A 20,649-nucleotide genomic window follows, 5' to 3' on the forward strand; every position below is an offset into this window, starting at 1 on the left:
TGGGCCTGCTCCAAATGAAACGCTGTGCTAAATGTCACGAACGATGTCAGGAAGACGTGCAATCCCATCTGTGCCCCAGAGAAGCAATGTTTCCAGCAGGCAGACATTGTCCTCACACTCAGACACAGACACACACACATACAAACGTAGGAAGTTAGCAATGCAGAGACCTGGACACCCACTACCTGGTGCTGAGTTGAGATAGTAACAACTGGGCAAGTTCTGGCAGAGAAGAAAGAGCTCACAGTGGACTAGAGAGTCAGGGAGAATATCTAGGGGAGGTGGGACTTGAGACTCACACAAAACATCTTTCCATTGTTACTGCAGTGGAGTAGACCCAGTGAAGCAGCCAAGCACCCCATTCCACATCTAGTGCCCCTTACTGGGACATACAGAACTGGCCCAAGGACAAGCGCTTCCCACAAAGAGCTTTCATAAGGTCTGTCACTCTCTATTACTCATCCAACCATTTTACAAATTTATCAAGCACTACTCTATGCCAAGCACTCTCTTAGGCATCATGAATACAATCCATAAACAAAACCAAAATTCCCACCTCCACGGGGCTCACAGTACAGGGGAAGAGCCAGGTAATAAACAAATAATTATACAGCAGGTCAGATCATGACAAATGCTATGCAGAAAAGTAAAGAAAGGAAGGAGATTGAAGAGTGCTGAGAGAGGGGTCAGGACGGGGACAAGTTAAAACCAAACAGGCAAAGGCTCCAAGAGAAGGTGAAATATCAGCAAAGACATGCAGGAACAAAGAGTGTGGCCATATGGAGGCCTGAGGGATGTTTGAGGATGCAGAGGACACAGCAAGTGCAAGAGCCTTGGGGTAAGAGTTTGACTAGCATGTTTGTAGAATTTTAGAAAGGCCGGTGTAGCCGAAATACAGTAAGCAAGGGAAAGAGTGAGAGGAACTGCAGAACATGAAGAGGAGGGCCAGGAAGCAGATTCTGTAAAGCGTGCTGGCCGATAGAAATGACTCTGGCTTTTCCTCCAAGTGAAAAAGGAACCATGCAAGGGCCTTCACATGAGAAGTGACACAATTTATAGTTTTAAGTTTTATTTACAGTTTTAAAGTTTGATTTCGAAAACTATATCATTTTAAAAGATGACTCTGGTTACTCTGTTGAGAATAGACTGTAGATGGTCAAAGGCAGAAGCAGGGAGTCAAGAGGTCAGTTAGGCATGAACAAAGGGTACTGGCAGAAATGGTAAGAAGTGGTCAGATTCTGAATTATAGATATATTATGCAGTTGGAACTGACAGGATTTAAGGAGAGGTCAGATGTAGGTATGAGAGAAAAGAGAGGAACCAGGAATGACTCTAAGGTTTTCAGCCCAGAGAACTAAAAAAATGGAATTGCAATAAATTGCTAGGGCGACTACAGGAGAGCAATCTTGAAGAAGAAAATCTGGATTTAGTGACTAACATGTTAGGTTCAAGACACCTATTAGACAGTCTAGTAACGTGGCAACTTTTCAGGTGGGGACCAGCAAAGGATTCAGGGCTAGAGATTTAAATGTGGAAGTCTCCAGTGTGCCCACAGTATCACAAGCCAAGGGACTGGACGAGATCACCTAGAGAATGGGCGCAGATAGAGAAGACGTCCGAGGACTGTGCCTTGAGGCCCTTCTGTATTTAGAGGTTGAGGACATGGGAAGGAGTAACAAAGAAGACTGAGAAAGAACAGCAGTGATGTAGGAGAAAAAAACAAGACAGAGCATTTTCTGTAAGCAAAAGAATTTCAAGGAAGTAACCATCTATATAAAATGTCGATAATAAGTCAAGTAAGAAAGAGACTGAGAATTGACCCAGATTTAACAATTCAGGCATCACCGGAAAGAGTGAGTTTTGCTGGAGAGAGGGCCTTTGCCTGGTTGGAGTGCATTCAAGAGAGCATGAGAGAACTGTGAAGGGGGAGAAAGGGAATGAATAAAACTCTTGAGGAGTTGAATTCTAAGGATGAGCAGAGGAATGAGGCAAATGAGGAAGAGCCAGATGTGAATACGGGGGTCAAAATACAGTATTTTTAAGATGGGAGAAATAATAACACCATGTTTGTATGCTGATGGGAAAGATCTAGAAATGAGGGCAATATTGACGTATAGAACAGAAAGGAGGAGAAATGAGTGAATGAGGAGATAGAGATCCGTGCACACACAGAGGGGTTGTCTTCAGACATAAGCGAGAACAATGTGGTCATCCTAGAAGAAATAAGGGACACACAGGCGCAGATGCTGGGGGATTTGTATACATGCAAGCAGATGTTCATGGACGTTCACTTCACTGTGCAACGGACTGGGAAGCAAAGCCACCTGCGGAGAGTGAGCATGGAGGAGAAGGTATTTGAAGTTTGAGGACAAAGGACAAGGTAGACACCTTGGAGAATGAGAGTCCGAGTAGATCAGAAAAGCACAGTAGGATTGCTGGGCAACACAAAACATGCACCTGATACAGGTTATAAATTTAAAGCGAAAACAGGCATCGTGGCTGTGTGTTTTTCTCCTCTACTGTGATCAAACACACAGTTGCAAGGCAGAAAAGGCAGAAAGTTGGATTTACCCAGCGTTGAGGTTTTGCCAGATGAGTGCAATAGTGTAAGAGAGGGGGAAAGTAGTTGAGGATGTATGAGAGGGACAAAGGGATAGAGAAGACCGAGAAAAGGTGGTGGAAACAACAAATTGTATATCCCAGTGGGGTTGAAAGATCGGTGGAATTAAGGCAGTAGAGGAAATGACCTAAAAAAAAGTGGTCAGAGTGGGACCTCTGGAACTGATTATGTGGGTTATGATTACACAGTTATTTGTAATGAAAAGATCAAGAGTATGCCTATGAGGCAGGCCCAGTGGTGTAGTGGTTAAGTTTGCACACTCCGCATTGGTGGCCTAGGGTTTTGCCAGTTCAGATTCTGGGCGCGGACCTAGCACCACTCATCAAGCCATGCTGAGGCGGCGTCCCACATAGAAGACCTAGAAGGACCTAAAACTAGAATATACAACTATGCAATGGGGCTTTGGGGAGAAAAAAACCCAGGATATTGGCAACAGATGCTAGCTCTTGGCCAATCTTCATCACCAAAAAAGCATAAACAAACAAATAAAAAAAGAGTATGCCTATGGCAGAAGTGATAGAGATGGAGTAGAGGAGGAAGTCATTAAAGGAGAGGAAGTCAGAGAAATGAAAGGTTAGGGTATGGGAAGGGTCATCCACATGGGATTGACATCACTAAGAATTAAAACAGTTGGAGCCAGTGAGAACAAGCCAGAAGCTATAATCTTCAAAGATTGGTGGAGATGACCTAAGGCTCAGTAGGTGACACCTACAGGAGGTGTAGCAGGTGGTACATTCTGATGACATACGAAGAGGGAGGGAGAATGATCAAGGAGCAGCAAAGAGGAGCTAGGGGGACACCACCTGCCTCCTGGCCCACAGGACAACGTGGCAGAAACAAGGGTCTTCAAGAGAGAGAATCCAGACACGCAGGCGACGGGAATATTTCAGAGCACTGGAGGCTATAGGGGGTTTGTTGATGACTTCTATTTCCAGAGGTCATGGTGGAGGGATTTTAGGAGTCAGGGAAGAATGGAGGATGCTCAGACAAGGAATGTCAGAGCCACACAGGGATGAGAATTCAGAGGTCCAGTGGTGACTGATCTGAACAGGGTTGGAGGCATGAGGAGATCAGTCCTCCAAAGCAGGCAGAGGGGAACCACATCTCCACTGCAGTGCAATGATGGAAGGAGAAAGTGTCCTCTCTCTGATCCTTGCCACACTCCTGGCGATGTCACACAAGAGAGTCCTCCTTACTCTCAATCCCATCATATGGCGTTTCCCATCTGTGCCTTAAGCACTCCCAAATAGAGACACACCAGATGGTAAGTTACACAAATACAGGTGTCAGGCAGCAGAGTGTCAGGATGGGAAAAGCACAGTGTGAGAGCCCAGCAGGTCTGAGTCCCAATCCTTCCTCCACTCACCATGAGATGGCAGGTGAGCTGCCTAACCTCTCAGAGGCCCTATGACTTCATTTTCTCATGTGCAAAATGAGAGCATAAATATTCACCGTGTACGTAAAGCATATAGGCATTCCATAAATGCTCATTTCTGACTTAGATAATGTTTGTCATAAAGTAAAGAAAGCAAGTAACATCTATTGGGCATCTCCTAAGTGTGCTCAGACATGCGTTTTATAATTTGGACTTTACACCACCCATTTTACAGAAATGGAGAGTGAGACTCAAAGAGGTTAAATTATTTGCTCAACATCTCATAATTAGTAACTGGTGGAAGTAGCATTTACACCCAGGCCTTCTCGCTCCAAAGCCAGTGCACTTCCCACCGCACCGCACTGCCTGTACACAGTGAAGGGTCAATAAATATCTGTCAGAGGAATAAGTGGTGGGACTAGAGGGGGTTGCTGAACACCAATGGCTGGCTTGTGCATGAGCAGCATAAGCAACCATGAATGCCATGTGATTTCAGGGGCACCCCAAAATATCAAGTCACTAGGCTTTGCCCGAAATTCCCTAATTTGAAATGCATTTGTGTCTCCTCCTCCACAGGCTCATGCATCTTAGAAATGCTACATAGCAAAGCCTTGTTGTTCACTTATCTCTCAGTACAAACGAGTTCCCTGGATCTGTACCTACAAACTGGTTTTTACGGTTAAGTTTAGGGGGTCCTGCCAGTGGGAGTCTGGGGGAACCCCAAATAATCAACTTATTTCATAGCCTCAGTGTCTCCCTACCTTACACACATCACAATTTCAGGTGTGAATCCAGTTTCGGATATGTAGCCCCAAATACTAAAAATAAAATTGTCCCTTTTTTATCAACATTTGTGAGAGGGGATAGCTGTACTGTATACTTCTCAACTTTTACTATGTTATTACTTGTTAGCACAAGAAATTTGAAGTAAAAGTCTCCATTTACAAGCCAAATTTTTCAAACCGTCCCTGTAAAATTTCATTTAAAATTGTCAAGAAAGAACAAGGAGAAAATCAGCGTCAAAAATAGACCTGCGCACTCCACGCAGACAGGAGCTTGCAGCGAACTATGTTCAAATGAACAGGGATTAATATTTGTAAATGTCCAGGGCTTCATATATTTAAAGAATGAAAACTTAGTTACGTATGATTTCCTAAACTAATAACATTACTGAATAATGCCTACAAAATCAGAAAACTGTGCCGGGGGAGGAGCCCACAAATGCGATTTCTCTGCACTCAGCAATTACTCCACGTCCCAGTATATAAGCCAGGAAACAAGTCTTGCATCAATTCTGTTTCTAATTCAATTTTTATATTTTCCTCCTTGCAGTTCATTGTAAACACCCAAGAGTAAGAGGGCAAAAATACAACATCGCATGGCTAATGTAGCCCCAAAGGAAAGACCCTTCCTGGGGGACGTGTGGAGCCCAGTGGCCAGATGGCCCGAGAGGAGGCATCAAAGAGACTGGGCTTTCCCCTCTGTAGGAGTGACAGACGTCTCAGTGATGATCCTGACACTGAACCAGAGCCTTAGCCAGTACGTAAAGTGACGGTGAATGACATCGCCTCTCCTAGCAGGCTTTGTTGGGCCATTCCCGGCACATCTGCTCTGTTGCTTGCATTGTAGCCTTCGCTTCTCACTGTGTATCTGGGCCTTTACTATCTTCTGAAAGAGCTTCCCTTCAGTTTTACAAAATCAGAATATTCATTTTATCCCTACTTTCTGTTTCACATTGTGACACTTTTTAGTCTTTCCATAATTCTAAACTTTTGACAGTCTTCCGGAGCCTGTTCTGCACCTCGATGTTTTTCTCAGTGTGGCCTCTGGACCAGCAGCTTCTGCATCATCTGGAGATCGCTATAAGTGCAAATTCTTGGGCCCCACCTCAGACTCACTGACTCACGCATGCTAAAGCTCAGGAGCCCCTGCTATAGCTCATTACACTTCCATCATGAGCCAGAGTTGGGCGCTTTGAGAAGCTGTACTCCTTTCAGACCCATTGACACAACGGAACTACAGGTTTCAAAAGTTTTCAATGTGCACCCTTCCAGTGCTACACCCCCTTAGAGAATCTGATTTTATGTTTACTGGGAATCCACTAAATGCTGGCTGGTAGTCACCAGAATAACATATCTTTAAGATCATGACAATGCAAGAGGACCACAGAAATGCCTGCTTCAGGCATAGTCACCAGCAATTTCTCTTCTATTCAATATGAGGGAACAAAGGGCTTCTCTTTTGACATAATATTGAATAATTCTGAGACTTATAATGCCTTGAATTTCTACAAGCCCAGCTCCTGGCTTATGTATAATTATTGTTTAATTTGCTTATATCCAGAAACCATTCCCAGACTTGATCTCCACGCCCAAAAGTATCACTCAGAGAAGTGTAAGGTGGGAAGCAGAGGGGCATCCTTCTTCATGGAAACCAAAGATGGTTTCCCTGCATGCTGCCTTTCACACCTGGGCCCGCCCTGGGCTCTGGTCTGAGGGAAGCCTTACCCCCCAAGGCACCAAAGGAAGGCCAGAGCCCTGCGCAGGGGTTCACTTCACTTACCGCACTAGTCTGCACGGACTCGTTCTCCGGTTTGGCTTTTATATCAACAACTCCGTCAGCGTGGCGGAAGGCGCAGTCAGCAAGGACATCATAAAATGACAGCCTCTGGGCTTTCAAGCCATGTTTCTGGAGCCACTTCTTAGAGTCCCAAGTGACTTCTGGATTTGACTCGTTCTCAACAGAGGTTGCTCCAGATTCTGTTTCTGGAATCACAGTTCATCAGCCATTCATATTACACAATCCATTCATATTTCACCCTCAACTTAATATTTACCAAGCTGGAACACGTTCTTTGTTAGATCACATTCATTTCAGGAAGCATGCTTTCCAAAGCAGGACTGGCAAAGAATTAGTTCACAAGACGGGAAGGCAGCAAATGCCACTCTTCATCTCACTTCCTCCTCTACCTGAGTTGACTGGCCCATGCAGAGGTGGGGATGGCCAACAGACCAAAGCTGTGCGTCAGGAGAGCATTAATTTGGGGTCAGAACCTCTGGGTTCAAGTTCTGACTCCACCACTTACTAGCTTGGGCAAGTTGTTCAAACTTGGGTGAGTTACTCCACTTAACCTCTCTGAGCTTCAGTAGAATTCTTCACCTACACATGGAAGATAACACCTGCTTGGCCTTCCTAAGTGTGTTGAAGTGATTCAATGAGAAAAGTCATGTCAAAGTGCTTTGTAACGAGGTGGGAAGAGAAGTAGGGGCATGTAACCTGCATTGAGGTGGAAGTCAGTCAACCCAAGAAGGCTGGCAGGCTGCCTCCCAGGAGCTCCCCTGTTAACTTGGTGAATTTATCCCTATTCAGAGCCCGGCCCTCAACTCTGCAGGCTCAGAAACCTCATATGTCAGCTCAGGCACTTGGAGCCATATCAATGACAACTCAGGTCACAGGTTAAAGTATAACCCAGGAGGCCAATTGCACAAATATCCCCAGCTTTAGGCACATTGCCTTAGTGTTTTCCAAAGGTTATCTGTACTCTTTGAGTGGGAGGAGGTGTTATGTTACCTGAGCAGAACACCATATAAGCCAGCTTATCATACAAGCAGGAAAGTCTTTAGGTGGCTCAAAACCCCTACTGCCACCTAAGGGAGACTGGGGTATCTGGAGGTGGGCACAGAGGAGCGGGTGAGCAAATCTGAAGGTAAGAAGGTGGCACTGGGGTCTGGAGATGGTTTCCACTGGCCCAGGAGAGCTCTCTGTGCATCTCTCCTCCCAACTCCATGCTCAGTGGTAGCACATTGGTAGGGAGAAATTGACCATGCTGGGAGTATCTACAGAATCTGGAAACCAGCAGATGCTATAAATCAGAGCTTTTTTATTGCAGAGAGTGGATTGGTAAACATTTATCTGCGTGCCACTAGAAGGAAGGCAGAAAGGACCCTAGGCCCTTTCCTACAGCAGAGCACTAGGAGGACAGGGAGGGGGTGCTGGGCAGAGAGGAGGTTTTTTATAACGTGTTCTGCCGCATAGTAGGTCCAGCAGCCTTCAGAGTTTATTTCTGCTTAGATCAGTGGTTCCCAACCCTGTGCACTGAAATCCTCTGAGGAGTTTTAAAAAATACCGATGCCCTGGGGCTGGCCTGGTTGCATAGTGGTTAAGTACACAAGCTCTGCTTCGGCGGCTTGGAGTTCACAGGTTTGGATGCCAGGCGCTGACCTAACACTACTCATCAAGCCACGCTGTGGCAGCATCCCACATAAAACGGAGGAAGATTGGCACAGACGTTAGGTTAGGGCCAATCTTCCTCACACACACACACAAAATACTGATGCCTGAGCCCCACCCATGAGATTCTGTTTTAATTGGTCTGGACATTGGGACTTTTCCAAGCTCCCTGGGTGACTATACTGGGCAGCCAAGCTTTGCAACGAGGGTAAGACAGAAAGAGCTCTCTAAATTATGATTTGCTGACCCATCAGTTATGCTTCCTCCAGACACAGACTCAAGTTAAATTATACTTTTCATTAAAAAGCAGCACTCACTATTAAGGGAACAAAAATATTAGCCATTACTATATTTAAGGGGATATATAGAATAAAATTTGAAGAAATAAAACACTTCAGAGTCAATTGTTTCTCAAAAATACAAAAAGGATCATGTCCTCAAATTTCAATAGAACACCGTTTAAATAATGCACTCTGAAACCTACTGGAGCTGGAACTTCTCAAAGAAGCTTGTTTTTGGCTTTTGAACTTTAAACCAATCTGGCATCAAAAGCCCCTTAGGGTACCATCCCCAGGGCCAGCAGTTGGTTTCTCTATGATTCACAAAGTGTCTTCTCGCCCTGCACAGGAAGCTCAAATCAGAGGTTTCCCAGAGCTTCTGATCCCCCAGGTTCTCCTGCCTCACAGGGAAATGGCAAAAAGAGAACGAAGCCCTTTCTGTCAGTGGGGTCAGCCTCCTTGGAGAAACTCTTTGGGTGACTATTTTCCCTCAATTATGGTTACTTACATTTAAGCCTTTGTCTCCTCTTTAGTCCTACTTCATTCTCCTCCCTTCTTTCTGATTAATAGGTGTAGCCAGAAACAAAATTTTCATTCAATTATTTCCATAGCAACACACACTATCGTACACTTCTGCTCTGTTTTGGTCTGCCTTCTTTTAAAGAGACAAGAGCCATTTAGCAATTATAAATTCAAGCCTGCCATAAAGAATGTCCTTAAAACAGATCAAACCAATTCTAACAAGGGATTTTAAAGAGCCAGAAACTAACTGTTGACTCCTTCTAGCTGAAAAGGGGGTTGGGAAGAAGACCCCAAAGCACCTCTCATTTCCTAAGGAGAGAAGGGGCAGCCAGGCTGCATGAACAAAGAGCGTAGGTGCTCCGGAGCTGAAAAAGGAGAGAGAGGGGGAATCCTTTCACTGTCAGTGCTAATTACACCAATTAGTGGCTGAACCTCATTTTCTCTGGGGCGGGGGGTGGTGAAGAAGGTCGTCATAAGTTCATTAAAGTCACTTACTGTGGGGTCCTTTCCATTCTCCTGCAGTTATCTTAATTAAAAGTGTCACGTCAATTCTCACCTACAGAGCCTAGGGTAATACCTTCATTTATCACAGAGACGTGAGCTCATGGTTCACCCTGTTTACACTGCTTTCCTAGCCCATCTGACAGATCGTAAAGATTTCCTCTCAGTTATAGGCAGGAGAAGCACATGGCAGATCACTTCTGTGCCACAGCATTAACTTTCCCAGTCCTCTGTGTCCTACTTATCAACCTTGGAACATGTTTTAGTGAGTACCATCTACTGGCCAACACTTCTGAAACATCACCGCTATAGCCAGGACCACAGCGAAAAGACAAATTGGGCACAGTTTATGAATGCCCACTCTTCCTCTCAAGGTGCAGCGCCCTAGTGGCTCACAGCCGTCAGGATTTATCACCACATAACTTCCCCCCACACGGCAACTTAATCTTTTGTGTCAACTTGGCTGGGCAACGGTATCCAGATATTTGATCAAAAATTACTCTAGATGTTCCTGTGAAGGTACTTTTAAGGCAAGATTAACATTTAAATCAGTAGACTTTCAATAAAGCAGATTACTCTTCATATCTAGTCGGCCTCATCCATTCAGTTGAAGGTCTTAATAGAAAAAAGACTGATGTCCCAAGGAGGAGAGAATTCTGACAGCAGACTGCCTTCGGACCTGAACTGCAACACCAGCTCTTCCCTGCGTCTCCAGCCTGCCAGACTGCCCTGCAGATTTTGGACTCGACAGCATCCAGAGTCTTGTGAGCCAATTCCTTAAATCTCTCTGTCTCTCTCTGTACACACACACACACACACACACACACACACACATACACACATTCTATGAGTTCTGTTTCTCTGAAGAACCCTAATATGCCCACCCTTCTCCACTGAAAGTTACTTGTCCAGCACCTCATTGCTGCCATGCCAGGTCCATGTGCCTTTCAAGGGAACCGTCAGCTAATGTATAGACTAGAGCTCCAGATCTGGAACCAACCTCAGAGAGCATCAAGTTCAATGTTTCCCACGCTGTGTTCCACAAACACTACTTCTATTGCATGTCAGTGGCAGTTACTCAGAAAGAGGGTTCCTTAGCAAAAAATTTGAGAAGCTTGAAAATAAACAGTTTCAACAGGTTCTTTGTCATAGGAATTGACAGTGGGGTTCACCATGAGCAGAGGCATAAATAGCATTTCCTAAAGTTATTTAATCCCAGGCCCTTTTTGCATAGAACATTTTGGAGGGCTTATATTTGATAGACTACAGTTTGGGACACACTGTCCAACATTCCTGCTCTCACAGGTGTCATGAGACACTAAATCAACCCTTGGCTGCCACATGGGAAGTGGCATGGGAAAGGAGGCTGTGAATTAGTGGGGAAAAAAAGGTTGAGAAGAAGCTGGAAGTGATGTCTGACAGAAAGAAAGATGGAAAGGGGGAGGGAGGAAAGAGGGAAAGGAGGGAAGTGAGATGGGTGAGATTTCAGACATGTGAGCCAGCTCAGCAGACAGCAGCTGTCAGGGCCGAGGCTTCTCTGAGAATGAAGTGATGAAGCTCGCCTGGATCTGGGCTCCAGGACACAGGTGCCGACAGCGTGGCTTGAGAGAGGAGCCTGCTCCTGAGCAGTTACACACTTGTTCACTGTACTCACTGACTGACTGATGTTCTTTCTTCATCTAAACTTGTTAAAGCACCAAGTCTGAGCAAGCTTGCCCGGCACTGCAGGGGAGGCACGGAGGGGATGGGGGTCAGAAAATGGTACCCACCAATATTCTGCGAAACTGACTCGCTGGGCAGATTGGGGTACACGTGCTTGGAGTGCCCAGGGGTTACACACACGAAGGCTGAAGAACCAGGAGATGCAGTGACGTGCCTGAGGTCACATCTCTCCTATGTGACCAAGTCCAAATGGGCTGTTCTAGAGTCTGACCAGACTTGAGGAAGATGATTAGAGTGTGCAACCATTAAGTTTGTAGGAGAATGGGAAAGAATCCTGACGAATTCTAGGCCCTTTCTCCCCTGGAATATCATGAAATGGTTTTTACTTCTCCCTGGCAATGCTTTTAAAAATAAAAGTAAAATCTCTTTTGAAAAGAAAGTTTCCATGGCTTACCCAACTTGTTGATAAACCAGTGGAAAAATGACTCCAAACCTGAGTGTCCCTAATTCCCATAATCCTCATGGACTGAAAGTGAGAGGAAAAGGAAATTAAAAAAAATAAAGAGGTTGGGGCCGGCGTGGTCGTGTAGTGGTTAAGTTCACATGCTCTGCTCCGGCAGCCCAGGGTTTGCAGGTTCAGATCCTGGGTCCAGACCCATGCACTGCTCATCGTGCCATGCTGTGGTGGCATCCCACATACAAAGGAGAGGATGATTGCCACAGATGTTAGCTCAGCGACAATCTTCCTCAAGCAAAAAGAGGAAGATTGGCAACAGATGATAGCTCAGGGCCAATCTTCCTCACCAAAAATACATAAATACATAAATAAATAAATAAAGAGGCAAAAAAGAAGCAGGCATAAAAATAAAGAATAAAAAGCACCAATAATGGGCAGGAGCCCATACACAAGGAGCAAATGCCCTCTCAAAGACATCGTTCTACATTTCCCGTACTTTCTCTTCTGCCTCATCATTCTGAAGGAAGGAAGCCAAAAAGATTACATTACACGTAGGCTGTGGATGAGGCAGTGGTAGGAGGAATGTTTGGACTACAACACCTGCAACCAGCTACTGAGAAGTTAGAGCAATAGTCAGTTTAGGGACAGACCTGCATGAAGGCTGAGAAGAAACCACTTGTGGAGCGCAGACTCCAAGAGGAGAATTTTGAAAGCCACATTTTAACGTGTCCACATCTAAAAACGACATTTAAAATAAACTGAAAATAGTTAAGGATCAGTGATGTAGGTAACAAATTGTACCCTAGGCAACTATTTCTTTAAAAATAGCACGACATGGCAAGATAAACACAGAGCAATTCAAGATGCTTGGTATAAAGTAGAAAAATCGAGATTAAGAAATAAGAAAAGGATTAACGGAGTTTGGGAACGTTAGATTAAGAACCTGAAATTCATGTGGTAGCGATGATGGGAACTCTGAAACAGAGTGGGAATCCTGGAATTAAACCAAGACTGCAATCTGGATCTGCTTCCTTTGGGAAATTAAAATATTTGCCACTTTTTTTCATCTTGTGTCACCATTGCCAAGGTATTTCTTTTATTTTTATTCATAATATTTCCTGTATTCTTTAAAAAATTTTTGTTGAGATATAATTCACAAACTATAAAATTCACCCTTTTAAATCATACAATTCAGTGGTTTTTAGTTTATTTACACAGTTGTGCAACCATCACCACTATTGAATTCCAGCACATTTTCATCACCCCCAAAAGAAACCCTATACTCATTAGAAGTCACTCTCTATTTCCCCTTTCCTCTTCCCCTCATGAATTTACTCTATGGATTTGCTTATTCTGGACATTTCCTGTAAATTGAATCATACAAATTATAGCCTTTTGTTGCTAGCCTCTTTCATTTAGCATAATATTTTCAAAGTTAACCCATGTTGTAACATGTATCAGTACCAAACAACTTATTACGGCTGCATAATATTCTGGTGTATATAAATACCACATTTTGTTTATCCATTCATCAGTTAATGGATATTTAGGTTGTTTCTACTTTTTTGGCTATTACGATGCTGCTATGAACATTCACGTACAAGTTTTCATGAGAACATATGTTTTAAGTATATACCTAGGAATGGAACTGTTGGGTCATATGCTAGCTCTATGTTCAACATGTGAAGAATTGCCAGACTATTTTCAAAGGGGCTGCACCATTTTATGCTCCCACGAGCAATGTATAAAGGTTCCAGTTTCTCCATACCTTGCCAACACTTCCGTCTTTTTTATTATAGCCATCCTGGGTGTGAAGCGATATCTCATTGTGGTTTTCATTTACATTTCTCTAATAACATGTTGAACATCTTTTCATGTGCTTATTGGCCATTTGTATACCTTCTTTGGAGAGATTATTCAAATCCTTTGTCCATTTTTCAGTTGGGTTATTGGTCTTTTTCTTGTTGAATTGTAAAAAGCTCTTTGTATCTCCTGGATACTAGAGCCTTATCAGATATGATTTGCAAATATTTTCTCCCATTCTGTGGGTTGTCTTTTACTTTCTCATTAGTGTTCACTGAAGCACAAAATTTTTAAATTTTTATGAAAACCAATTTATCCATTTTTTCTTTGGCTGCCTGTGCTTCAGCTGTCATAGCTAAGAAACCATCACCTAATCCAAGGTCACAAATATTTACACCTAGGTTTTCTTCTAAAGTTTTTATAATTTTAGCTCTTAGACTAAGGTTTCTAACCCATTTTGAGTTAAATTTTTGTATACAGCGTGAGGTAGGAGTTCAATTACATTCTTTTGTATGTGGATATCCAGCTGTCCCAACATCATTTGTTGAAAAGGCTGTTCTTCCCCCCATTGAATTGCCTTGGCACCCTTGTCGAAAATCAATTGACGATAAATGGATGGGTTTATTTCTGGGCCCTCAATTCTATTCCATTGATCCGTATGTCTATCTTTATGCCAGTACTTCACTGTGTTTGTTACTGTAGCTTTACAGGAAATTTTGAAAATACTGTGAGTCTTTCAACTTTGTTCTTTTTCAAGACTATTTTTGTCTATTCCAGGTCCCTTGCATTTCCATATGAATTAAGATCAGCCTGTCAATTTCTGCAAAAGAAAAAAGAAGCCAGCTGGGGTTTTGATAAGGATTGTATTGAATCTGTAGATCAATTTGGGGAGTATAGCTATTTTAAAAATATTAAGTCTCTAAATCCTTAAACATGGATATCTTTCCATTTATTTAGGGCTTATTAATTTCTTTCAATTATGTTTTGCAAGTTTTTCCATGTAAAAGTCTTACACTTCTTTTATTAAATTTATTCCAAAGCTTTTTATTGTTTTGATCCTATTGTAAATGGAATTGCTTTCTTAATTTTATTTTCAAATTGTTCATTGCTAGTGTAGAGAAATACAATTGGTTTTTGCATATTGATCTTCTATCCTGCAAGCATGCTGAACTTGTTTATTAGCTGTAAGAGTTTGTCAAACTCCTAAGGATTTCTATAGACAAGATAATGTCATCTGCAAATAGAGATAGTTTTATTTCTTCTGTTCCAATCTGGATACATTTATTTTTTTTTTATTGCCTAATTCTGTTGGCTAGAAACTCAAGTACAATGTTGAATAGAAGTACAGAGAGAAGATATCTTTGTCTTGTTCCTGATTTTAGGATAAAGTTTTCACTCTTTTACTATAAGCATGAAATTAGCTGTGAGTTTTTCATAGATTCTCTTTATCAGATTGAGGAAATTCCCTTGTATTCCTAGTTTGTTGAGTGTGGTCATCATGATAGGGTACTGGATTTTGTCAAATGCTTTTTCTGCATCCATTGAGATGATCATGTGGTTTTTGTCCTTTACTCTACTAACATAGTATATTAGATTGATTTTTTTGTTGAGGAAGATTAACCCTGAGCTAACATCTGCTGCCAATCCTCCTCTTTTTGCTGAGGAAGACTGGCCCTGAGCTAACATGTGCCCATGTTCCTCCACTTTATATTCGAGACACCTGCCACAGCATGGCTTGACAAGCAGTGCCATGTCCGCACCCAGGATCTGAACCAGCGAACCCCAGGCCACTGAAGCAGAACGTGCAAACTTAACCACCGCACCACTGGGCCAGCCCCTAGATTAGATTGATTTTTGTGTGTTAAACCAACCTTGCATTCTTGGGGTAAATTCTCCTTGGTTGAGTTGTATAATTCCTTTTACATGTTGTTGGATTCAGTTTTGGTAGTATTTTTTTGAAGATCTTGGATCTACATATGAGATATTGGTCTATAGTTTTTTTTTTATTTTGTTTTGTTTTACTTGTGATGTCTTTGTCTTGTTTTGGTGTCAGCACAATACAGGCCTCATAGAATGAATTGGGAAGTGTTCCCTCCTCTTCTGTGTTTTGAAAGAATTTGTGAAGGATTAGTGTTAACTCTTCTTTAAATACTCAATAGAAATCACCAGTGAAGTGATCTGGTCCTGGATTTCTCTTTGTTTTGGGGTGAGGTGTTGTTTACCAGTTCTCTTTACTTATGATAGGTATAGTCAGATTTTCTATTTCTTCTTCAGTCAGTTTTGGTTGTTTATATGTTTCCAGGAATTTGACCATTTCATCTAGTTTATCTAGTTTGTTGGCATACAGTTGTTCATAGTATTCATTAATAAATATTTTTATTTCTCCAAGGCCAGCGGTGATGCCCCCTTTTTCATGCCTAACTTTAGTAATATGAATCTTCACTCTTTTTTCTTAGTCTAGATAAGGATTTTTCAATTTTGATGATCTTTTAAAAGAACCAACATTTGGTTTCTTTGATTTTCCCTCTTGTTTTTCTATTCTCTATTTCATTTATGTTTTCTCCAGTCTTTATTATTTCCTTCCTTCTGCAGGTTTCAGTTTAGTTTGCCCTTCTTCTAATTTCTTAAAGTGGAAGATTAGTTTATTGATTTGAGATCTTTTTTCTTTTTTTAATATAGGTGTTTACAGCTATAAATTTCCTTGTAAGGACTGCCTTAGCTGCATCCTGTAAGTTTTAACAAATCATGTTTTTATTTTCATTCACCTCAAAGTATTTTCTAATTCCCCTTTTGATTTCTTTTGACCATTGGTTATTTAGGAGTATGTTGTTAATATACACGTTTGTCAATTTCCAAATTTTCCTTCTGTTATTGATTTTCAATTTCATCCATTGTGGTTGGAGAACATATCTGTATTATTTTGATCCTTTCATATTTATTGAGACTTGCTTTCTGGCCTAACATATGGTCTTTTCTGGAGAACACTTAGGGTGCATTTGAGAAGAATGTGTGCTCTACTGCTGTTGCATAGAGTATTCTAGAGGTATCTGTTAGGTCTAGTTGGTTTATTATGGTGTTAGTTTTCTGTTTCCTTATTGATCTGCTGCCTAGTTTATCCCATTCATTATTGAAAGTAGAATACTGAAGTCTTCAACTATTATTGTTGAACTATTTCTCCTTTCAATTTGTCAGTTTTTGCTCCATATGTTTTGGAGGTCTATTGTTAGGTGCATATATGTTCATCATTGTTATACTTTCTTGGCAAATTGACCCTTTTATTATTATCAATGTGCCACTTTGTAAAAATTTTTGTCTTAAAGTCTATTTTGTCTGAAATTAGTATAGCTGCTCCAGCTCTTTGATTATTATTTGCATATCTTTCTCCATCTTTTACTTTCATCTTATTTGTGTCTTTCAATCTAAAGTGTATCTTTTGTAGACAGTGTACTGTTAGATCATGTTTTTAAAAAAAATCCATCCTACCTATTTCTGTTGTTTAATTGAAGTGTTGAATCGATTCTTATGTAATATAATAAATGATACGGTAGGATTTACATGTGCCATTTTGCTATTTGTTTTCTATATGACTTAAATCTTTTTTGTTCCTGTATTCCTCCATTACTGCCTTCTCTTATGTTAAAAAGATATTTTCTAGTATACCATTTTAATTCCCTTGGCATTTCTTTTACTATACTTACTTAAGTTAAGTTTTTAGTGGCTGGCCTCAGGATTATAATTAATGTCTTAACATCACAATCTAGCTTGGATCAGTACCAAGTTAATTTCAATAGTATACAAAAGCCTTGCACCTAGATAGCTCCATTCCCGCCCCTCTCCTTATGCTGTTATTCTCATACAAATTATATCTTTATACACTATTTTTCCACCAACACAGATTTATAATTATTGCTATATGCAGTTGTCTTTTAAATCACATAAGAGGAAAAGAGGTGTTACAAATGAAAACTACATTTACGCTGTCTTTTATATTTACCCATGTAGTTATTGTTATTGGTGCTCTTTATTTCTTCATGTGAATTCAAGTCACCCTCTAATATCCTTTCATTTCATCCTGAGGGACTTCCTTTAGTATTTCTTGTTAGGCAGATTTGCTAGCAATGAAATATCTCAGCTTTTGTTTATCTTGAATGTTTTAATTTCTTCTTCCTTTTGATGGATAGTTTTGCCAGATACAGTATTCTTTGGCTGACAGTCTTTTTCTTTCACCGTTTTGAAGATTTCATCCCACTATCTCTGGCCTCCATGGTGTCTGATAGAAATCAGCTGTTAATTTTATTGAGGACAACTTGCATGTGATGAGTCAATTCTCTCTTGTTCTTTCAAGATTCTCTTTTTGGGCCTGCTACTTTCTGTTGCAGAAGGTTATTATTATTGATTCAATTTCTTTGATAGACATAGGCCTATTGAGACTGCTTCGTCTTGTGGAAGTTTTGACAGATTGTGTCTTTCAAGGAATTGGTCCATTTCATCTAGGTTATCAAATTTGTAGACATAGAGTTGTTCAGAATATTCCTTTATTATCCTTTTAATTCCCACAGGATCTCTAGTGATGTGTCCACTTTCATTTCCTATATTTGTAATTTGTGTGTTCTTTCTTTTTTTCTTGGTTAGCCTGGCTAGAGGGTTGTTGATATTATTGATATTTTCAAAGAACCAGCTTTTATTTTGTTGATTTTCTCTACTAATTTCTTTTGTCAACTTCATTTATTTCTGCTCTAATTTTTATTATTTTTTTCTTCTGTGTACTTTGGATTTAACTTGCTCTTCTTTTTCTAGTTTCCTAAGGTGGAAGATTATTGATTTTAGATCTATCTTCCTTTCTGATTTATGCATTCAGTGCTATAAATTTCCCTCTAAGCACTGTTCTCACTGCATTCCACAAATTTTGATAAGTTGAATTTGCATTTTCGTATACCACAGTCACCTTTTAATAACATGATTCTAGCTTTAACTTTTCATCATACCTTGTATTACATTCCAGTATGCTTCCTAAATTAAATGCATCACATCTACAGAATCCTAATGAACTAATTCTTCTCCCACATTTTGGGGTAAAGTTTTCAGTGAGAGCTTTAACTCTGATTTTTGGAAGTATTACATGCAATTCTTATACAGATGTTTTTCTGTTTGTGTTTTTTGTCTGGAAAATATAGAGCTCGCTACCCATGAGAAAATATCTGTTTGAGTTAAACAAAATCCTCGGCTTCTCACTTGTTGCTTATTAATCAGCTTGTCAATATTCATTTTACTGTAAGGGGCTCTAATGGTGGAAAGCCATGCTGGGAAAATGGCAGTTCTGGGAAGAAATATTATTTTCCCCCTTGCCTTGCCTTAAGTGTGAGCACTTTGACAAGTGTGCCATTTGCTTCTGGCTGCATAAGAAACCAGCAGTGCCCAACCACAGATCTCATCCCGCAGTCCTACTTGAACAAAAAGGGAAGATACTCTTGAGAAGGTAAATATGTACAACTGCTGTGCAAATCAGCCTGTTCTGCCTTCAAACCTGAAGTCATCATGTTGGTAAAATAGTCTTTGTTTAATACAGTGATTGGACATCATTGATACAGAACAGAAAACTCACATGATATGTTCTTCTCTGTGGATATCAGAATCTAAAGAACTTGGGGTCAGAGATTCAGAAACATGGGATTCCATTTGATGGGCCCATATTTGTCTTTATAGCAAGAATGTTCACTTCACCTCAACAGCAATGTCACTCACAGTTATCTGAACTCCAGACCTGCAGAGTCAATTGCCTCCCTCACTTATCTGTTGGGTCTCTCTAAGGGGCTTCAGTCTTAATAGGTCCAAACAAAACTCACCATCTTTTCTCCCAAACCTGGTTCTCCTCCAGCATTCCCTCAGCGCAATATCCATATAGGAGCTTAGCTCTGACACCTACATCTTCCTCACTCCCAAGCCCTGCTAAGTTCAATATCTGAATTTTCCCTCAGATCTGCCCACTTATCCTTCACATGCTACCACCCTAGACCAAGATGCCATCATCTCTCATCTATACGAACACCTTAACTCTCTTCCCTCATCCTTGCTCGGCCTCTCCTCTCCAATCTGTTTCCCACCCAGTAGCCAAAGTGACTTTTTTCTAAATGCAAGTCTGATCTTATCATTCCTCTGCTTAAAATCTTCCAATGGCTTCCCAATGGTCTGAAATTAAGGATTGACATCTCATACCATGGGCTCCAGATTGAGCAAGATCCAGTCCTTACCTACCTTTCCAGACTCATCACAGGCCTATTGCTGCCTTGAAATCTGAGCTCCAGCCACGTGCATCTTTTCCAATTCTTCTAAAGTGCCATGCTCGTTCCTGCTTCAGGACCTTGGCATGTGCTATTCTTTTGCCTGGCATACATTCTCCCCTTACCCCCAACCCCTTCACCTCATTAACTAGCCTCCTCAATACTCAGATATCAGCTCCAATGTGATTTTCTCAGCAAAGCTTTCCTTGACCACAGAGAATAGCTCAAGAGCTCACATTTTCCTTAGTCATACTACCCCAGTTGGTAATTATACTTCCAAGTGCATCTGATTTTCTACCCTCACTGAGCAAGAAATGGTACAAGGTCCTACTTTATAAGGACCTGTTCCATGTCTGTTTTACTCACTGTTATATTCATTGTCTAGCACAGAGCTACACATAGTAAGCACTCAATAAATGAAAGAATAAATAAGTGGATTAACCTTTTCTTAAGCTGTCATTGCATTCTGATTATATGCCAGCACAATTCTAAGTGTTTTACACATATTTTCTCTCTTAATTCTCACAACAGCCCCATAAGGTAGATATTATCATTATCATCTCAATTTTGCAAATAAGGAAACTGAGGCACAGATAATAAATGTCTTGCTCAGGGTTACACAGGAGTGGGCAGAGCCAGGATTAATATCTTTCTAACTCTAAACATGTGTACTTCACCACCACCCACAACTACAGAGAAATCTGGTTATTTAACAAAATACCAATAAAAATGAGAGTTGTCTCCCTCTCCACTTGTTAAAAAAGAAAAGTGCTCAAAGCTCCTGTAGAGCTCCTGGTTGGAACTGCCTGCAGAGCTTGAATGAGCCTCTAGCCCCTTGTCTTTTGACATTGAGTTTGATATTTTGAACCAACCAAGTATTTGGAATCCAATCTTGGCACGACTACACAACATGATTAGACCAA

General features: G+C 41.2%; 1 protein-coding gene across 30 annotated transcripts in view; it reads right to left on the reverse strand.

The window, feature by feature from the left end:
• VWA3B (von Willebrand factor A domain containing 3B) overlaps positions 1 to 20,649 on the reverse strand; it is a 200,837-nt gene that overhangs the window by 106,000 nt on the left and 74,188 nt on the right. For all 30 annotated transcript variants that reach the window (XM_070235060.1, XM_070235055.1, XM_070235056.1 and 27 more), the window contains one exon: positions 6,558 to 6,760. In XM_070235060.1, coding sequence (XP_070091161.1) covers positions 6,558 to 6,760 — 203 coding nt within the window. The remainder of the gene's footprint in view (positions 1 to 6,557; positions 6,761 to 20,649) is intronic.

This window comes from Equus caballus, chromosome 15, assembly GCF_041296265.1.
Source record: "Equus caballus isolate H_3958 breed thoroughbred chromosome 15, TB-T2T, whole genome shotgun sequence".
NCBI lineage: Eukaryota > Metazoa > Chordata > Mammalia > Perissodactyla > Equidae > Equus > Equus caballus.